Source organism: Octopus bimaculoides, chromosome 2 (assembly GCF_046866305.1).
Source record: "Octopus bimaculoides isolate indiv1 chromosome 2, ASM4686630v1, whole genome shotgun sequence".
In the NCBI taxonomy this organism is placed as follows: domain Eukaryota; kingdom Metazoa; phylum Mollusca; class Cephalopoda; order Octopoda; family Octopodidae; genus Octopus; species Octopus bimaculoides.
The window spans coordinates 9,955,287-9,978,925 of record NC_142929.1 but is presented as its reverse complement, the minus strand read 5'-3'; the positions used below and the strand labels follow the sequence as shown (position 1 = coordinate 9,978,925).

General features: G+C 29.2%; 1 protein-coding gene across 2 annotated transcripts in view; it reads left to right on the top strand.

The window, feature by feature from the left end:
* Nucleotides 1-23,639, top strand: part of LOC106872119 (complexin) — a 286,577-nt gene that overhangs the window by 250,216 nt on the left and 12,722 nt on the right. For both annotated transcript variants that reach the window (XM_089340742.1, XM_089340745.1), the window contains exon 5: nt 11,763-11,880. In XM_089340742.1, coding sequence (XP_089196868.1) covers nt 11,763-11,866 — 104 coding nt within the window. In that variant the 3' untranslated portion in view covers nt 11,867-11,880. The remainder of the gene's footprint in view (nt 1-11,762; nt 11,881-23,639) is intronic.

Genomic DNA, 23,639 nt, shown 5'->3' with positions numbered 1-23,639 from the left:
TTCAAGTTTCATGCTTAGATATTGCAATAAGTGGACAGAGTTGAGAAAAGGGGGGGGGGGCAAAAAAATAGGAAATATTAAGAAACATTTTAAGCATACCATGTTTGCATAGCATACCTTGCATTGTATGCTATACAAGCCCATTTGATTATTGCACTAACTGAGCATGAAACTTGAAATAGCTCATGTATAATGATTCCTTATATAGTAGTTATATCTGTATACTACACACATATATATACATATATATATTACATGCATGCACATGTATGAAATTATGTATATACATATATGTATGCACATGTGTGTGCACACAAAATACATAATTCTGTGCATATTAGAACTTTTCTCCTTTAAAACATAAAAAACTACCAACATCCGACAAATAATTATGATTGGTTTATCTCTATAGAGGAGACCAAATCTGCTGAGAAAATTAAGTATTGATTGCTTACATGAAAAGCAATAAGTATTTAGTTAAAATTTGGAGAAAGGAATTAACCCAACCAAGTATCTTTCATTCAAGATACACTACCATTATCTTCACTCTTTGTATGAGGAGAAAAAGCCAAATGAAAAAAATATATTAATGTTTTCTTTAGAATGGCACTACATTAATGGTTGAAACATTTATTTTTCTTTCTATCGAATCTCTTTAGGCTGGTGGTTTTTGCTGTTTGTTTTTATGTTTTTTTTTTTCCTGCTCTTTCAGCTTAGGAATTCTATTAGTGTTTGGTATTGAACGGAATTTCTTTTACACACGCTGCAAAATCATCCATATAATTCAGAAAGAAATACTGTTTCTTTTGTTTATGTGAACAGTAATATTATTAATGTATTAGTACAACCCTTACAGTTTAGGATAATTACTTTCAAAACTCCAGTGCATGCATTGCTCTGAAAAATTTGGTGAATATAAATATTGATAGAACCATTTTCAGTATTAGAAACTAAAGGTGAGGAAAGAAGTCTCACCATGACTTTGGAAGCAATATTTAAAAAAAAAATATATTGAACTCTTTCTGATATTTACTACTTCAATGGTGATAAATATTCGTGTATTACTGGTATATACTTTATTGTTGTTGAATAGATAAAAATATAAATTTACCCAAGTTGTGTAAAAAAGGGACATCTTAAGTGTGGAAATCTATGGAATAGTGAAAAAATAAATGATACAAGAGAAATTCTATTTCAACCATTATTTTTATAGTGTGCTTTCACACACATCGTATACTTCAAATAATGGACATTTAGCTTGTAGAAATGCAGTTTTATTTTTATAATTTTCTTATTTGTCCAATAAATGACAGTGTCAATAAGACATTCAAATAAATTACATTTATAATAAATTTGTTTTATAATGGTCTTTAATACTGTCAATATTATTTCAAGCTTCATATTAATGGTATTGTTCCTAAAAACTATGATTTGGATTTTGAAGACAGGATATTCATGGAGTATCTATTGTCATAAATTTCATTGTATTAACATTCATATTTCCATGCTTTCCGTATTAATACATGCCTGCTATTTGTCTTACTGCTATCAATCCTCTTTCATCTCATCTGTGAACATTGACATCATCATCTAATCTTACCAGTACTTCTTCCCATGGTCATTCTTGGTATTCCTCTACTATGGCTATTATCAATGTCAACATACAGCAATTTCTTTCTCATCAGCAATTATGTTACATACACACACATATTTGTATTCATATTTATGAAGACACAAAAACTAATAGCAAAGCAGACAAAATAAATGACGTCAGAAATAGGTAGAAGAGTTTTCTAACCAAAGAAATATTTAGTATTATTGATAAGTATTGCATCCATAATAAAGTACCATCGATGACTTTGCTCTTAATTTTGCGTAATAAGAGCAAGTCATAGATAAACCATGCATCTTCTGGTGTAAATCTTTAGTATATTCCTTCCATATGAAATATTTATAACCACACTCACAATTTTGTATGGAAAGTTTTTAATCTGATTGTTGTAAACTGTAGCTATCTACTTGATAAGAAATACATAAAAGAGTTTCAATAAAAATAAATGTTAATCTAATAGAAAATGTATTCGCAAGTAATAGTGTTAAATTAGATTACTTAAACCCTCTACTGTGACTTTTATCTTAATGTATCCCACCATCAGTCAGATCGACATAATGCTTTTATGATGATTTCTTATTTGTGAGGCATCCACTTTTTCTGGACAATACTTATTGTCTTGTCTTAAAAACAGAAGAATTTTTAGATACCAATTTCATGGAATAAAAAGCTTTGTGTAAAAGAGGGAACATTACACTGGCTGGCGACTACAAGTTATGAAATTTGGGTCAGTAATCTAATGCAATTGCCCTCTCTTATCCTTGGTATATAATGTCAGAAAGAAATTTCTTACTTCCTGAAACAAGCAAAAATTTATATCCAATACTATTTTATTTTCAATGATATTGTAAGACAGTGTTTTCAATAACTGATAAGCAGTTGGCTGTCAAAATGCAAAATATTTCTTCTTTCTATTGATTTACATTTTATTTGACAATTATTAGCTTAAGAATATGTTTTAAATTTATTTGATAATTTCATATAACAAACACCATTCAGTTCTTTTCACTATTGTCTTGGATTATTTTCAATTTTATATTTTGTTAATACCATCAAAAACTGTCATGTTTTACAGAAAGGGAAAGATTTCAGAGAAAGCTAGTGAAAAAGAAATGAACAAAGATTAGCATGCTGTTTGGAAAATATTAGAAACACTAATTAATAAATGTATAATTTTCTTTTCAACTGTTATTTGTCATTAAAATGAATACTTTGAATTTGACAATATAGAAAATTGACATAACGATAAAAAGGATTGGCTAGGAAACATCTCAAGGAAATGGCATGAATTCAGGTAAATCAGATAGATGCTGATAGATCAAATAATGTATTCAAAAAATTCTCAATGAAATTAATCCTTGTCTTGATAGAGGAAGAAACTAATCATCTGGTAGCAATTGTTAGCAATTCTCAAAATATATAAGGAGATAATTTCAAGAAAATTAAAACGCCATGCTTAGAAGATAGTCTGAATTTTGTTAGTTGACATCTAGAGATGTTTCGGTCTTATTAGACCTCATCAGCATAGTATCATCGTTCACCTTGAGCTTGTTGGTCCAGCCTGTGGATATAGACTTTTACAAGTAGAAAAAGTGTTCTGAAAAATTTTGGTCTGAAGAAAACCAATGGGTTTGCATAGCTAAATACTTTTAATAAAGCATGTTTGAATTGTCACAAGAAAGACCACATGTAGATATTTATGATATAAACTTTAATGTTGAAAAACGAGGTTATTCCAGTTATACCTTCTTAAAAGACTATAAGAAGTTAGTGTTACATTTAGGACAATCTAGATTATTAATGAGAATGAATGATCAATCTTTCTTACAACACTTTTATCACTTTAGTGAAAACAAATGAGTTGGAAAGCAATTCAAAACAGTCTTTAAAGCCATTGTGGACACTTCAATGTTGTATGCTCCTGAATATACTATCCATAATCATAACTGAAAGATAACTTTTACTGTATATTATTCTCTTTTGCTTTGAAGACAAATTCTTATTATTATCATATTTTATTTTGTAAACTTATAAACTCTACAGTTCTATATTTAAGATGACGACAAATATCCATCAAATGTAAATAATGTAAATAATGTAAATAATGTTATAAACTCTAGATCATATTTGTGAAACGGAATAAGTACTTCATGCATACAAAATTTATTTGGAAATTTTATAGGAAGTTCATTTGTTTATTTTAGTTGTTTCAAGACTCAAGTCAGCTCTGATCACATTTACTGCAAAAATATCAAGAACTGGTATTGTTGTGTTCTGATTTTAATGGGTTAAGTTTTATACATAGCATAATGAGGATATTTATTTATTTACAGGTATAAAAGATGAAATATGATTTTATAAATATAAAAGCAAGTCAATTTTTGACCCTCTTGAGAAGACAAATTACTTTAAAACTTTCCAGTTTTCATTTACTTACAAGACATACAATATCATAGAAAAGAATACTAAACATTTCTTCATTTTGACAAAGGACTAAGTTTTTAATGGTGAAGGTTATAGTTAAATCAAGCCTACTGCAACATATTATTGCTTGTTACTTTATTGACAAGCCAATGAGGCTTGTTCTCAACTTTTTTGAGAAGGAACATTTGATTTGATGGCCATTTTAATTTCCCAGAAGTACAATATTTACATTAGATGGATATTTGTCCTCATCTTGTTTGTTGTTAACACAACGTTTTGGCTGATATACTCTCCAGCCTTCATCAGGTGTCTTGGGGAAATTTCGAGCCTGGTTTCTCATTCATAAGGTATTTTTCGATGTTATTATTATTATTATTATTATTATTATTATTATTATTATTATTATTATTATTATTATTATTATTATTATTATTATTATTTAGGCCACTGCCTGGAATCAAACTCAGAATCTTGGGGTTAGTAGCCCAGGCTCTTAACCACTATGCCATATACGCGTAGTTACCAAATACTCTTCAAATCACAACGTTATGGCCCTATATTACTATTTGAAAAATACATTGGATAATGTGATCTTATATTTTGTATGTGAAATGACTTTCAACATAAGTTCATTCAATCGAGATTGATTTGAGGCAGATTAACCACATAACTTAACCTTTCGATATTGAGACACAAAACTTTACATATTTTTCCTTAGCAATTTCCTTCTAACAAATTAAATGCATTGGTTTTAAAAGAGATGGGAGGCACTTAAAAATGAAGCGTATTTGACCAGAAATTAATATTAGCTTGTTCTGGTTCCATGGAATTTACCATCTTTCTTCTATAACAGACCTTTAAAATATTACAACTTTCATATTACATTCTAAAACAGTTGAATTTGGTTATGTTTATGATATACAAGAATAAGCATCCATTTCTTTAAAAACCAAAATATACATTTTCTTTTAGAAAGAACACAAAAATGAATGAACAGATTTTCATTTCATGGGTTGCTGAACCAAAATGTTCTGTTGTATTTCCTTAACAATTCAATTAACTGAAAAAATATTCAAGATGAAATAAGAACCTTTTTGTACATTGCTCAGCATTTTCTTTTAAAATGTTCTCTCGTTTTAGCTATATTTTTTCATCATATATTTTGTATTCACATTAAAGGAATGTCGCTTTGAAAAACTACATATCTTTTAATCAGATATTTATATTCACTTTATTTTGAAAAAAAAAGGGATTACAAAATCAAAACTCGATATTACATTTTGTATTTGTTCATATTTTGAATAATTAATTTCTGAAAACTTGTATTAATTCCTCTTAAGTTTTAGATAATTCTATACATTTTTTCCCACACAATCCTACAATTTTCTTTTATTTTCTACTACAAACGATCCACATATTTATGTAACCTTGTATAATTTGATTCATTGCTGACATACTCTGATACTTAGAGAAATAAGTAATGTTAAATAATGTGGCAAACAACTAATAAGAAATTCATATATGTTTGTGTACACATACATACAGAGTTAGCTGCGTTAATATATGTACAGAATTTATCTATATATATTTATGTTTGCATATTTATGCCTTTGTATTACATATTATAAATTATAAATATCACAGATACACATGCATACATAAACATACACCTGCATATATATATGTGTGTGTTCATAATATTTGATTTGAAATGATGAATATTCGAATAAAGAAATTACTGTTTAAGTATCAATATTTACTTTGTAATATAAACATTTGTTGTTTGCATTGCTTAATATGTTCTGAAGGTAAATCTACACCCATATTGAATTTTAGATCATTTTGTATTTCAAAGTTATTCTCTTAAAACATGAGTGACAATTCAGAGAAAACTTATTAGAATTCAATATTGATAATATTGAATATCTATTAATTTGAAAATACTTTCTCATTCGATTAATGGTAAGTATTTTTAAATGTTATTCTCTCTTTTAAAGAATCAAGCTATTCTTTAAAAGTGTCATTCATAACATTCCAGATAGCAACCCAAGTTGCTTCAAGTTTTTAAGTGTCGAGGTGATGTGGTATAATATTATAATATGTAACACCATGTGTATTTTATTTTTTTTATGAAATGTGATGCTGCTAATTAAGTTTACAGCAAACAATGTTCTTGAAAAATATAGCAGATGAAAATCAAAATTTTCTGAAATTCTAAAGGATATGATTTCACAGTCATAGCTATTTGCAGGAAAATAATATTATGAGATGATGAATAAATTGTGCAGGGAATGTTAATGATATATATATGTATAATATTTTTCCCTTCTGTGCACAGATTCAGAGTAAAGGTAGAAATATTAATATTTAGAGAACATAAAGCATTATACACAAATCTTTACACACACACACACACACACACACACACATATATATATATCATTAATTCAATAATAGGATAAAATCTTTTATAAGAATTTATCAAGTAGCTAGCGTGAAAAAAACCTCATAAGGGAAAAATCATTTATTCCCCAAAATATATTTATTTATATAAGGGCATTACTATACATGAATGCCTCATGCTAAGAGGGACTCTAAGGTCAAACTATCATAATAAACACACTGTATCATACTCTTGAAGTAGAGGGAACCTGTGGAAGAGGTAGACCAAAGAAAACCTGGGATGAGGTGTTGAAGCACAACCTTTGAACGCTGGGCCTCACCGAGGCGATGACACATGAAAAAGACTTTTGGAGATATGCTGTGTTTGTGAAGACCCGACAAGCCAAGTGAGATCATAACTGTGGCCTCTGCCTGTGCAGAATAACCAGCCATTTAAGGGTACCCTTCAGTCATTGGGCAATAAACTGCGCTTGTGAAGACCTGTTGAGGAAAGTGAAGTCGTTGTCGTGGCCAATGACAGTACCTCCTAATTAGCACCTATGCCGGTGGCACGTAAAAAGCACCATTCGAGTATGGTCGATGCCAGTGCTGCCTGACTGGCTCCCAAGCTGGTGGCATGTAAAAAGTACCATTCAAGTGTGGTCGTTGCCAATGTCATCTGGTGGCACATAAAAAGCACCCACTACACTCTCAGGGTGGTTGGTATTAGGAAGGGCATCCAGCTGTAGGAAGATTGCCAGATCAGATTGGAGCCTGGTGCAGCTTTCTGGCCTGCCAATCCTCAGTGAAACCATCCAACCCATGCCAGCATGGAAAGCAGACGTTAAACGATGATGATAATGAAATGAATTCAAATTCATTTCTGAAATACCATACATCAGTATTTTGCCTTTTTTTTTTCCATGTATGTATAAACATACAAACAGCAATATTTTCATCAGCACTATTTTCATTTGTATATCTTATTCTTCATATTTTTAATTACATTTCTCTCTCTCTCTTTCTCTTTCTCTCTCTCTCTTTCTCTTTCTCTCTCTCCCACTCTCTCTCTCTCTATATATATATATACATCTCTCTCTTCTTTATTTCCGTACTTGTTGAAACAGCCAATTGCATTTTATTTATATTATATTATATATTATTTTAAATACATAACTCGTGATTCTATAACATAAGAATGAGAAAAAGTGATAACAAAATTAATATGTAGATTGTTGAAATATTTCCCAACAAGCAATCTAGTATTGAAAGTTTATCACAGTATAATTCTTGAAAATATTGCCATTTATATGGTATCTTCTTCAAATGGCTGTTTATTGGCCTCTTGCCTATGGGTTCTTATTTCCATAGCCTTACCAACGCACTTCTGTTGCAAATCCTTCTCTCTCTAATTATATCCTTTTATGCTGATGTATCTACACATTAATATTTTTTTCTTCTGTCATTTTGCAGTCCTTTGGGATTTTCTCATTTTACAACGTTAAAAACTGTATACTTTTAGAAACAAAAATGTCCCATGCAATTTTATAAGTATTCTTTCAGAACCTTCAGTTTCTGAACCCAATGAATTCATTTAACACTGAGGCATAACACTGATATGCAATGGAGAGAACTTACCAAGTTTATAACATATATGTATATAATTTTTATTCTTACTTTGTTAAAGATATTATTCTTATATATGCATAGAGTCTTGCTTACACACACATACATATAATACAAACATATACTCACATACACACACACACACACACACATATATATATATACGATGGACTTCATTCAGTTTCCGTCTACCAAATCCACTCACAAGGCTTTGGTCAGCCAAATACTAGACTGAACCCAAGACCGTGTGGTTGGTAAGCAAGCTATTTACCACACAGCCATTCCTGAGCCTATATATATATATATATATATATATATATATATATATATACACATACATACATGTGTGTGGCTTTATAACTACTGAAGGAAGCTTACATATCCTGGCAACCCAAAGCATTACAAATGCAGCTTATTTGCATCTCATTCAGTTTTCAAGTAATCATTGTTACACATGCTCTTATGGTCAACCTGTTTATATAGCAATTTTTATACATTATTTACATTATTTACATTATTTACATTTGATGGATATTTGTCCTCACTATGGGCATATGGCATAGTTGTTAAGAGCGTAGGCTACTAACCCCAAGATTCTGAGTTCGATTCCAGGCAGTGACCTGAATAATAATAATAATAATAATAATAATAATGACAATAACATCAAAAAATACCTTAGGAATGAGAACCCATGTTTGAAATTTCCCCAATACACCTGATGAATGCTGGAGGGCATATCAGCTGAAACATTGTGTTAACAACAAACAAGATGAAAACAAATATCCGTCAAATGTAAATAATATACAGAATTCCTCATCTCTTAAATATAGAACAGCAACTGTTATCTTACATAAAATCTCTTGGTGATGTAGAGTTAGTAATATTTGTGCAAGAAAAATATAACCACTTGAGGTCATATGAATCAACTGACTCGATGTAGTAAGACTTATGCAAAATTATTTTAGATTTTACAGCACCAGATGGAACATCGAGTACTAGTGACCAAAAGCTCATGGTTTTCATTTAGTTTTGATACAGTCTAAAACATACATACATATGTGTGTGTGTATATAAATAAACTTCATCATAATTTCTTTCATGCCCTGATTTTTATAGTTTGGATTATACTTTCCCTACCGCATGTACACACATCATATCTATACACACACACATATATATATCTCATGTCATTAAGAATGAAATGTCTGATTTTGAACTGAAAGTTTATTTTACTCTATCTCAACAAAAATCAATGTAGATAATCAAAGTATGCACCTAAATTATCAACACCATTTTGTCATTTTATCAGTAGCTCATTTATGTTGGCATCAAAGATGTCTGGAGAGCAAGAGGTGAGGAAATAATATATATATATATATATATATATATATATATATATATATAGTGAGGGCGCATGACTTGGTGGTTAGAGTGTTGCACTTGTGATCTAGTGATCATGAGTTCAATTCCCAGACTGGGTGGTGTGTCATGTTCTTGAGCAAGACTCTTCATCTTGCATTGCTCTGCAACCACTTTGACACCTGATTTATGGTACACTCACCGTGCTCTTGTTCAGATAATGTTGATTTCATGGAAGGAGTGAGCTAAAGTGTGGCATGAATATTTGATCCTCTAAACAAATAATTTGTACAGGTCGTTCGGCAAAAAGCTAAATGTTCCTATGTCACCTCTGATGGGAGAGTCTATTCTGTAAACACTTGGAGTTACAAACAAAAGAATACCATGTAAGAAATTTTCTTTAGAAACAGCTCACCTGTTCACCTTGTTGCTGCTCAGATTTTAATCACTACAGGCTATTGTTCAGACATAGCAAAATGAATCATCAGCTGTTTTGAAGTGTGTGCATGTATATATGTATGTATATGCAGAAATGCTATATTTGCTGTTACTCAGTTGAACAATATTGTTTTTAATTAAATTTATTTATTTAAAATTTTCTTTACAACAAACACATTTCTAATGGAAACCACCATAATAGCATTTGTTGTTGCCTTCAATGTATTTTATTATTGATTTAATTCAATGCTTGTAAACTCATGCATACAAACTTGTTTGTTATGGTGTTTGATTTGCTAAGAAAATATGTGCATGTGTGTAGCAAATTATTTTTGGCAATGAAAAGTAGGTGAACATTTGTGAAACTTTTACTCTCGAATAACACAAGGTCTTTCATGACTTTACTTACAATCAGTTATATCCTCAACTCAGAATACATCTCAACAAGAGATGTCCTTAAAATAATCTAACAAAATCGGTCATCATTCTGTTCTTTGGTATATTTCACGATAATTTTATTAATTTTTATCAGTAATATTGAGCAGTGTTTATTAAGAAAACATTTATAAGTAGACAGCTATGAATTAAGTATAACTAAAATTATGAGAGAGTGTTACAATATATTTTAAATAACTGAATATTCTTTAGAAATTTTTTAAAGGCAATATGAACATTTTGATTTAGAAGTAGGTTTGCTTTTCTTTGTATCATGTATTAATATTTAAGAAAAGTTCAATATCGAATAATCATTATGTATTCGGTGGTTTAAGCTGTGATTGTACAAGGATGGAAACATAATTAAAATCAATTTAATTGTAGTAAAATAAAGTAACTGAATATCTTAACTGAGTTATGACTGGAAATTATTTATATTAGAGTGATTATTCTAAAAATCTGCATTCAATAAAAAATTTAAAAAAAAACTTGATGTCAGTATTTTACCACAACCAATTATTGTCAAATGTATTTGCGCAAAATATTCAGATTGTACTTCAATAACTATTTTTATCATTTATGCAATTGTACAGCCACTCCGCTTCTATCTTATACAGAGGCAACCACTTCAACAGCTCTATCTCAAATGTTTGTCAAAGAATATATATCCTATTCATCAATTAAGTATTTTTTTTTTTTGGCTTTTTACGTAACATTTTGATTCCAACTACAATAATGTTCGTTCTAATTAATTTACGAATTTTATTAGCGTTCCGTTCACCATGTTTTTTGTCTTCTCAAAAAGTGCTTCCTATAAACCACCACAATGATTTCCATTTTTTTTTAAAGAACTAATACATTGAATTTAAAATATTTTAGGAAAAGAGATTTCCTGGCATTTTTTATAACAAGTTTCTCTTTCCTTTCTATATTCAAGGTTTGCTTGTTTTATTCAGAAAACATCCTATAATATTTTATGTTGTCAATTTAAAAAAAAATTATTTTTGTTTATTAGTTTTGAATGTATATATATATCCACATATATATATATATATATACATATATGTGTATTTATATATAGATAGATATCCACATGCTTATATATAAATATATATATCCACATGCTTATATATAAATATATATATGTATGTATGTATGTATTATATAGTTTGTGTGTGCGTGTGTTATTTTAGTTTATTGTTTGACTAGAAATGCATGATTGCTGATGGAAAGTTTACATTGCATTCATTTATGATTTGGTAGTATATCTAGAATTTTTAGTTGGTATGTTTGCATTTTGTATTTTGTATATTTGGCATTGCAGTCCTGTCTTCCTTGTTTTGTTTTTTTTTTTCTTCTGTTGAACTGTGTATATCATATGTGTGCTTTAAAAGCTATAAAAACTAAAAAAAATATATATAGTAAAACTTATATTGTAAATGTAGTCTAATGTGGTGATTTTTTGCTTCTTTTCATTTTTTTCCAGAATTTCCTACAAACTTAAGTGATCTCACCTCCAAAGTCTCGGAATTGCCGCAAAAAATGGCGGCAAGTGTAGGGGAGGTTACTGAGAAGTGTTCATTGCAGTGAATGTGAGCCAATCTGTAAGTGCTGAAATCAGTCAGTCATCAACAGACTGTGTGTTGTAGTGCATGTTAATACTGTAGCCAACAGCATCCCCTAACGTAGTAAATGCTCATTATGACTTAATTTTATGAACCTAGTTATAGAGATATTCATAAGCAGATTGTAGTTATTGTCATTCCATACATATTTTTTTGTAGTGGATTTTGCATTCTTTCTTTGAAAAAGTATTATTTGCATAAGTCTATTATATTTATCTGTATTGTACACTACTTATGAAATTCCAATTCAGTACTGAAAAGGCCATCTCCATGTCTTAGCAAGCCAACTTATACAATCCTCGAATTAAAATTATGAGAATGAGGCTAAGTTTCTTGCTTAGGAATTGTTAGCCATTTTTTTCTTTCCCAGATTTCTCTTAAAATACTTCAATTAGTTTCAGAAAACTGTAATTGGATTCAACCTTTTTTTCACAGTATCTTAGATGCATATCGATTTGGTTATTATGTTTTAATAATTCTAGTTAGAATTATTTGTTTCTTATTTTGCCTTTGTCGTTATTATGAGGGTAGATATTTTGACTTATGTGATTTCTTCATATAAATTCCATATCAACTGCCATTAATTCTTTATATATATATATATAAATATATATATGTGTCTGCATATATATATATATATATATATATATATATATATGTGTGTGTGTGTGTGTGTGTATATATGTGTGTATATATATATATTTATATATATATATTTGTGTGTGTTTTATATGTTTATTACATCAACAGTGAGAGAGAGAGAGAGAGAGAAAAAGAAAGAAAGAAAGTAAGAGTCATGTGGATAGGACAGTTGATAAGAGTTTCTACTTCATATTGCTAGTTTCAGAATTGTTAAATTCTACTTTAAAAATCTTAGTGCATTCTGGGAGTTAAATTTTTTTCTCATTAAGTTGTTATAATTAACAACTCCTGTAATTTCAACGATGCGTTTTTGATTACATGCAATTCAGTATATCTTATAAGTCATCAGATTATGACTTAATTTCTTTACTAAAAACTATCTGCTAAATTTTTACAATAGATAAATTTTATGCTGTGATGTCTCCAAACAGAAGAAGTTTGCTTTACAATATATGAAATATTTTAAAGTTAATGACTAATTGAAATGCAATTTAAAAAAACTTCAAGGATTATATTGACGATTCAAATAGATTTCCAATTGAAACATCTTGAAATTTCTTAATTATAAAGATGAAAAACAGTGACTTTTAGTTTTTAGATATTGTAGTTAATTATTAAACTGAATCCATGATTCCACTATAAGAAACTTCTGGATCATTTCATTTTAACAATAATAGATAAATTCAAAAATTAAATTTTTGTTTAGTTCCTATTTATCTTGGAAACAAGTTTATTCTAATGAAAACATTTTAAAGTAGGAAACTGAAAATCTATAAGCTACTTCACATTTATATTGAATTAATATGGTGTTTAAGAAATGTAGTTTCAGATATTTGGCATGATTTCTGTATGCTCTCAATGGTACAGCTATCTGAATTGTTTCGTGAGGGAAGTAATTGTCTTCTGTGCTCAGCTCTTTGTTTGATTTGGATTTGATAATAGTAATTTCTCATGGCTTTTAATTTTGATTTGATTTGCTGTGGCAGGAATCCTTACATAAGGAAAGGTTTGCTCAAATTGAAATGAAGATATTCTATGTATACATCAGCACCATATGTATTATTAAGAATTAAAAACATAGAAAATTTTAAGCTAATAGCACCTATTAAATTTCAAGTACCATCTTGTACAGTAGCGCTTAGCAAAAATAAATAGTTGAAAAATTAGATGTAAACAATCTGAATCAATGTAGATAAATTATTTTCTTTCTTCTTTAGAAATACCATGTGTTAAGAAAAAATTTTGCCAATATTTTAAATTTTTTTCAGGAACACATTTTTAGAATATTTGTTAAATTGATAAGAATTCCAACCTAGCATTCCGTATTATTATTTATACAATTTTTGTTGAGGTTCATTAAAAAAGTAGTGTATAAGAAAAACATCCTGAAAATAATAGAGTTATGTTCCTAAAGGGGATTACTTTCAATCGTTTTTTTAAAAATTTTTTCTCCAATTAAGTTCCTCTTATAATATGCCTAAAACTTGAAAAAGTAATTGAAATACACTTATTATCGAATGTTTTAATGTAGGTGGTATGTTAGAATTTTACATAGAAATAATTATGTTTTTGTCTTCAAGCAGTTGTTGCAATTTATTGCCATCAATCTATTAAAAAAATATATATATAATTTAAAAAAGAAATTAATCGGATTAATAGCAAAAAGTATTTTTCAAATAAATGAAAAATTTGGAATTTCTATCAGTATTTCTTCCAAGGAGATTTTATTTAAAAAAAAAATGCATCATTAGATTCACGCTTATGATTTACACTTCTCAATGTGTTTGTGCACACCAGAATACACTTTTACATGTTCACGCTGTTTAAAAAAAACAGTAGCAGTGATGTATGCATGTTATTATATATGTACACTTCTGCCCACATTATATCTGGAATTATCTTAATATTTTCAATGATATTTTCTATCACAAATGCATTGTAAGTATAAGCACGAAATGTATGGTCCATTAATTTAATTTTGCTTTATATTTTATAGTGAATGTAGTATTGTATTGTTTATATCTGATTTTATTTGATATTTTTAGCATAATGTAATGTGCAATTCATTGGAAAGCTTATTTCTTTTCATAAATATACTTATGTCCACTAATGCAGACACACACAATGTGTGTGTATGTGTGTGTTAAAGCACACCAACTAACTTGCATTAGGACTTTTTAAGTAGCATTGCAAAGAAAGACAAGAACTTCTGGCTATTGATTCTTTGTCAGTTTTTAAATCTTGATCACAGTAATCCACATTTTGCCATTTACTTAAATTGAAGATTCTCATTTTATACAACTACATATCATTCATGGCAAACATCTAAATCTTCTGTCTTCATTTACGTGAAGAACTAAGCCATCTTGATGGTTCTCACACATTTATTTTATTAAATATCAAATGATTGAGATAATAGAAATATATTTACTTTTAGTAAATCCAATAGCTGATGATGATTGTCTGAGAATACATTTGTATATCAAAGTGGCAATTTTCATTTTACTTATTATCAGCTTTCAACATTTTGGTGTTACAGTTAACTTCAAATAATTTTTTATATCAATGAAAATTTTTAATTTCTACTGTAATTCAGTATATTCCATGTATTTACTTTGAGTGCTTTAGAAAACCATTTATAGAATATTTAAAATATCTAGATAAACCCATTGCAATAGTGAAAAGAAAGCTGTCACACAATTAGAATCTAATGAAAGTATATTGGGAATATTCCAAATTAGGTAAATATCAGGGCAAAGGTTTTGCTGGTAAAACTGGATCTAAATATGTCAGTCTTTAACCAACTATTATTTAATGGAGTTGTAGTGAATGTTCATGCAACAGTGTCATTAATTTATGATAAGTGAACGCATATGAGTGACCAACTTCTCACGAAATTACAAAATTATTTTCACCTCTCTTGTAAATAACACCAATGACCTAATAATGCTGCGAATTATATCTCTGATATAGCAATACATATCAATATATCAAATATCTATATATATATATATATACATACATACATTCAGCACTAAAAGCATGGCTTGAATTTTGATTTCTGCAAATATATTCATTTTGATGATTTTGTTTCCATTTCCTTTGCTTGCTAACATTATAAATTTTCATTTTAGATATATTGTTTGGATTGAGTACTATGTTATTAATAACTGCCTTTAGTGATTCATTGATGAATAACATTTTTGTTTTAGTTGACTTCTTATAACCCAACAAATATTGCTGCCACAAACTATTCTAGCAAGTCTCAAGCTTTTAACTCAAGAAGTCATTATAAACATTATTTCAAATTGATTTCTCTGATTCTTCTGAAAAAATATATAACACTAATTTTTAAATATTGCTATAAAACACTTAATTGATTAAAAAGCTAATTTATTGAAGTGTTAACTATTACTAGACATATGAAGGTGGCAAATACAATAATGGTATAGAACTAACAATATCTGCTACATTCTGAGTTCAAATACTACCAGACTTATCATTAAATATCATCTTTCAAATATGATTACAATCATTATACTTATTTATTTGTGGTGGGTTCAATTCTCAATAATATTTTTTATAGAAGTATAGTAATGCCATGTCAGTTATTAATTTTGTTGTTGTTGTTTAGATGGCAAATAATAGAAAGTGAAGTATGTTAATATTGTTTTTAGATATTTCTTTATATTCTTAGTTTTATCAACTATGGAATCTTTCCATAGTAAAGTAAACACCTGAATATAGTGGAGGCAATTTAATTTGCCTACCCCTTCACCAATAGGAATAAGACAAATATAGTTTCTAGAAAACCTTTCAAAGCAAACAGGAGGTATTTTAATGAAACTAATAACAATGAAATAACTAAAAGAAAATACAAACTAGTTATTTTATTATCTTAGAAATATCATGATTTTTTTTTATGTCATAAATTCTTCATTGAAAACAAATTTTATTTTCAATATTATGAAAGATAATAGATTAAATATTTAAACAATAAATTCTTCTGGTGAAGAAAATAAAATCAAGTGTATATTATTACTGTAGTAATAAAAATAAAGCTGTTAAAATAAGAAGCAATTTACAAAGTAAAACACTATTTTTACTGCTCTGTACTTAAAATTAAAGTTGACTTTGTCTTTCAAATTCTCAGGAATTGATAAAATGAATACCCATAATACACTTCAGGGACACAGTCTATTATACATTTTCCATTTATAATTATTCCTATGCTTAGCTAAAACAAATCAATATTGATAGATGCAACTAAGGCAACACCAGTAATGACAAGAATAGGGTAGTGGTATTTCTAATATCAAATAAAATTTAATGTACATTCAGGATTTCAACATTAAGCAGAATAGTTACTTAAATCTTAGCTGTTATTATACTTGCCACCACTTTTATGTAAATTTATGTTTCACAGTTGATAAGAATAAAGGCTTTATAACTATATATTAACTTGAATATCAAAGATTTCAAATTTGACTTGAATGAACTTGTTCTATTTTAAACACTGTTCATTGAACTTGGCTACATTCATTTCAATACATACATCATAAAGAATAGTGTGAAAATACTACTACTGTTGCACTTTAAAATGATAGTAATTTCAGTTTAATCTGTAGAATGCATCAATTAATTTGTATTTCTACTCATATTATTGTCTTAATATTTAAAAACTTACTTCTGAGTTCAAATTCAGCTGAGGCTGACTTGCCTTTCATCCTTTCGGGGTCGATAAATTAAGTACCAGTTGTGTACTAGTGTTGATCTAATTGACTGGGCTCCATCCCCCAAAATTTTGGGCCTTATGCCTAGAGTAGAAACAAATATTTAAAAACTTATGATATTGTAAAATGGTGAACTACAAATTGATATAAAAATTTGGATAAGAACCAATATAATCTCACCAAATTTATCATTATTATCTATTGTTAGCTTTGAATCCATAGTGGGTCAAAAATAAAATAAAAACGATGATATAGTTAGTAAAGAAAAATGTAATATATAAAGTAATATATAATATAAATTTTCTATGAATTTAGAAATTTGGGATAAAGTGAATAATAGTTATAAAATTAATTATCTATACAACTTTCAAATAAAAAAGACCTAGTAAGTATTCAGATAAACTAGGGGCCATTTGAATCAAATAGGGGATTAAAGCTTAATGGAAGAAATTTTCAATTTTAATATTGAAATAAGGTTGCCATGCTTTTTCTATTTCCCCTTCTTAGTAAATATGAAATCTGAGTATTGCTGTTGCAGTTGTGAAGAGTGAGAATTTCAAATACTTTCAAAAGAGGGAAAATATTGGCAGCTAATGTTAGTGTAGCTAATAGCAATGAGTAAAATATGTGGAAATGTATCAAGTTCTATAATGATGCAATTATTGAATGAATCAAATCTATTCGATATGTTAGTTAATAGCAGATTTGGCAACAAACAGAAGAATATAATTGGCAAGTAAGAGAACTGAAGATATCATGGATAATTTTGAATAGTAAATAAAATGAAATAAATAAGTTTGTAGAAGGAAAGAATATATTAGGTGCAGCAATAACAAAAATATGTAAAGGCAGAAGTTCATCAATGGATTAAGAACTTTATTGATAAGAAAATTTTTCAAAATGGGATGATAGAAAACTATAAAGTAAGGGAAGTTTAATTAGATATAGTGAATAGAACTAGTGTGCTAAAAATACACTGCCACTTCATTAAATGAATTTAATTGTAGCCTTCAGATTTAAAGATTACTTTGATGAACCATTATTCAAATGAAATATATCTCTAAGAAATATCGATTGGATTATAGAAACTGATTCTGTCAAAAGTTATTCTTGCTAAAAGCAGTTGTGTGTGGAAAAAAATCCATTAATTATAATGGTAAAGAACATTGCTTTTGGTAAAATATAATTCAGGTGAATGTTACATCTGATGCAAAAAAAAATATACATGGTTCAAGAGGAAGCTGGTTCTAAGAAAAAGTTGTATTTAGTGACGGTTATTTTAAAACAGGAATTCTATTTTAAGACACATTGCTAAATAGATGCATGCAAAGAGTTCTGATTGCTGATCAGTAGTGAGAGCATAAGGTTATTGTAATGTGCAACTGGAACCATTATCCCTGACCAAGTCTGAGGTATAGTCAACAGCTTGTTGAAGGATGAGCTTTTCCAAACTAGAATATGTCTTCATGTAGTTTGTTAAACATATTCTAATTTCAAAATGCTGGTGCCTAGTTGAAAACTTGGCACCAAACAACATCCATACTAAGATCATAGCTAAATGAATAAAATGTTGGATGCACGTTACTCTATATTCATATTTACGGAGACAAGTTTCCCGTTTTTACCTTTTACTGGTTTGAGTCATTGAGCTGAGTGCTGTATGGTGCAGGAGTGGCTGTATGGTAAGTAGCTTGCTTACTGACCACATGGTCCTGGGTTCAATCCCACTGCGTGGCACCTTGGGCAGGTGTCTTCTACTATAGCCTCGGGCCAACCAAAGCCTTGTGAGTGGATTTGGTAGATAGAAACTGGAAGAGGCCTGCTGTATATATATATATATATATATATATATATGTATGTATGTGTATATGTTTGTGTGTGTGTTTGTCCCCCGTAACTTAGTGGTTCAGCAAGAGAGTGATAGAACAAGTACTAGGCTTACAAAGAATAAGCTCTGGGGTCAATTTGCTCAACTAAAGGCGATGCTCCAGCATAGCTTCCATCAAATGACTGGAACAAGTAAAATGATAAAAGAATCAATGACAATAGAAAATGCTCAAATTTGTTAATGGGTAAAATTATTCAATTGATATTTTGATAGTGATGATACGAAACAATGAATATTGGAAGAGTTTAATAAGGTCTAGTGAATAGTGTTATCCCATTAAGCATTCCAAAATATATATTGTTACTTCAAATGTCTGCTTAATTAGGTCATGTAGGTATCATGGCAGTCATTATTTTCTGGTAGTGTATCTTTGCAAATTAGGCTGCTAGAATGCATTCCTTTCTGATGGTTTGATATGGTTTCTTGAATTAATTCGGAACCGTATTGGTGTTCTTGTATCATTCTCGAAGATGTTGATTTGATTTGATTTGAACTGAACCGAGAGAAATGAAATTACACATTACAATCCATTGTGAAAACATTTATTATCAATTGCTTCAGCTACCCAACGACAAATTTGGGAACTTCCTTCAGTCATTGACACGCCTTTGCTCCTTCAACCACCCTCGTGTACCATATATGAGCATAACGCATTGAATAACATAGATGATATCGTTATATAATATAAACCTGTTTTGTAGAACTTATCCATTTGTGTTAGATAAACAGAGAAACTAAACTATCCTTTGAAGTTATTATGTGAATATAAAGATTTGTAGTTCATTGGCTTAAATCCGAAATATATAGAAACAAATAACACTATAACACCATAGGAGTGTAAATAAAAGTGGAAATCAAAACCTGGGAGTGAATTATATTTGACAATAAATTATCAGCATGCTACATTACAATATACAAGAAACATTCTGTCATAAGCCAACTTCAGATTTATATATTTTTAATGGTTTCAAGGTAGTTATCTCATTTATTCATATGCAAATATAAGTAATGCTGCCAATTATCTCTTAATGAATAGAAAGTATTTAAAGAATGGAAAATTGAAATATAGAATTGAAAATATTTTGGTGTTTTTAGTGAGTGCTTAAACAGTTGCGTGCATGTGTGCATGAATAATTTTCAAATGACAAAAAAAAAAAAAAAAAAGGAAGAAAATTAATCTGACTCCATTTAAAGACTTAACCCTTCACAACAAACGGTTTTGTCACTCTTTGCATGTCAAAAAGCAATAAAGTTAGCATGGATCTAATTATTAAAACTAGCATCTGATTAGCTAAAATAATCTCAGCAATAACAACGACAATTCAATTTAAACAAATAATTATGTGGAATTTTATATTCAGACCATCAATTTGACTTATTCTAATTTTTGAACAAGTTATTATAGTCAGTAACTTAGAAAAGTGTGGAAAAAAGAAAAGAAAACAAAGTAAGCTGTTTTTCAGTTGATAAGAATGTTATTTCTGTTTATTACAATTTTTGAGTTAAAGTATCTCAAATGATCATTTAATTAAACTTTTTATACAGGAATGATAAGCTGGAAAACTTATTTTCAAAATATTGTAAGGTAACCTTACGTAAATATTACTTGAATATTGAATTTGAAATTTTGTACAGAAAATTAGCTGAAATGTAAATAATTTTCATTGCATAATTTAGGCATAATTTTGCAAGAGAAAATTTAGAATATAAAATTTATGGGTGAATAAGAAGGAAGAAAGAAAGAAAGATAGCAAAAAAAAAGGGGGTGTTTTAATTTTAATCAGACTGATAATATCTTTAGAGATGAAACATTTAGGCATTTAGCCAAAGAGATCAATGGTTAATGAAATGGTACAACATACTGTATTGGATTAATAATTAATCTTAAATTGAAAACCAAACAAAAACATAAAAATAGGCTAATATTAAATTGAATTCAGGTTATAATATAAACAGATAAAATACATTAACAATTTAAATAGGTTTTTCACAAGAGAACAAATCAATATTTTAGACTTTAGTTTTAAACCTGTTCATTCAAATCTCTATTTAGCTGAAAAATACATTTTTATTTATGTCTGTTCCATGCTGTGCTAGACATCAGGACATCTTCCGATGACTTCAGTAATATATTAGTTTTCCTGTGAGAAGAGATTGGTAGTCCTCCTCACCCTCCTGGGGAAGGTGTCATTGTGAGTAGTCTCCTGTGATCTCTTACAGCACAACATAGCTAATTCCAAGAGAAAGATAGGGAGTGGGAGGGGGTGGGTGGATAATTGAACCCCACTGCTTGATTTGTACTATTGACCTTAGAGGAATGAGATGTAAAGGTGAAATCAGGGACCAAAGTGCCAGGACAAATACTGTAAGCCATTTCAGCCACTGACCTAATGACACTGCTAATTTACTGCCCGAAGCTATGAATAAGTTACTGAATCAAGACTTAATATAATTAGTTCACAATATAAATACTATCTCTTTGCTGCGATGTATAAATTCACATTAAGAGTGAATCTGTGGAGTTGACTTGTAGTTGTAGATAAGTTGTTATTAGGAATAAAAATGTAATCTTCACTGAATGTGTTTACCAGATGCAAAATCAATTATGATTTAATGGAAGTGGTTCTGAGTGAATATTAAATTATAATATAAACTTAATTTACTTAGAACTTACCTTGGCACTATTAGAACTAAACAAAGGGAAACAATCACAAATGCACTGAAAAAGATATGCAATCATCAAGTGATTAAAGCAGCTAATCAAATGAAGAATGATGAGGTTATATTTAATAATAATTATCACTGTTTTGTATCTTAGCCAACACAATTAACACTTCCAGTAGAATAAGAAAGTATGAGAAAGCATATTAGTGAAGCATTAGATCTGCTAGACAGTATTATGTATTTTGGAAGAATTCCAGGATTGGATCTTCTCAGGAAGCAATGTATACAGTACCCTCCAATAGCCCACCAAAAATTTGCAAAAAGAATGCTTTTGGTGGGCCAAGTTGGCAATCTGATTCTTCAATTGAATGCACTTTATTCTGTAATGGCTCTTTAAGAAAACATGCATCATACAATTTCCTTTATTGTAAATCTGGTACATTAACTTTAAATAAGAAATCAGCAGATTATGTTTGAGAAAAATATTATTTAATAAAATATATAAGAAATAATGTAATGAGATCAGTTTAGAGATATTTCTCCCAAAACCTTATAATCAAATTTTAAATAAGTTTATGCAAAAATATTATATTATATTCATTTAATGGGTATTTTATTAGTTTTGGTAAATTTTTATCAAATCAGAGTTCATAATTCCTTTCCATATTAAAAAATATTATTTCTCACCTTTATGATCTAATCTATATGATCTAATTGTCAAGGAAGTCAGAATTTTTGAGACAGAAAATAGCATTATAAATGTTCATCCTTGGAAAAATAGTTATCATTTAATATATATTTAAAATAGAATTAACTTTTAAATTTGTATTAAAGTGTTTTGTATATTGTTATTTTTGGAATGGTTGTCAAAATGTTTTTATTAAATTAATTTAGTTGTAGTCTTGTTTAAAACATATTCTTTAGAAATAGAATGGAATATAATTTCCTAGTCTTCCATAAAGATACGACATAAAAAAAACAGGTTTATGTAAATGGACAGCTAAAATATTTTTGTTTTTATTTTAATGAAATTGTAATGTTGAGTTGAAAGTATTTCTTAGAATTTAATACTGTTACTCATATTTACTAAATATGATATATATTATTTTAACCCTTTTCCAAATGAAAGTGGTACATATCAAATTTATAATAACTAAAGACATTACTTCTATATCCTCTTTGAACATGTATTATTGTTATCAACTAAATGAAGCAGGACTTCAGTTTTTTAAATGTCATTATATTTAAGACATGAAAAGTTCGAAGATCATGCTACACCACCTCTGTGAGAGGCAATAACCAATGACCAAGATCTTTGGTTATATGCTGTGCTTGAGAAGACCCATCAAGCCAAGTAAAATCATAGTTGTGACTGATGCTGGCATCATGTAAGTGGCACCTGTCCTGGTAGTGCATAAAGAGCACCTTTCAAGTGTTGGGTCTTACAAAGGCAAAGTGGCTGAGTTCCTTTCAAGCATTGGGCTTCATAGAGGCAAAGGGGCTGAGTTTCTTTCGACTGTTGGGCCCCATGAGAGCAAAGTGGCTGAGTTGCTTTTGAGCATTGGGCCACATGGAGGCACTGAGTAAGACCTTTGGCATTATGTTGTGCTTAAGAAGACCCATCAAGCCAAGCAAGATTGCAGTCATGGCAGATACTGGTGTCATGCAAATGGCACCCATGTGAGTGGCACATAAAAGCACCCATTACACTCTTGGAGTGGTTGGCATTAGGAAGGGCATCCAGCCATAGAAAACCATGCCAAATCAGACTGGAGTCTGGTGCAGCTTTCCAGTCTTGGTCAAACCATTCA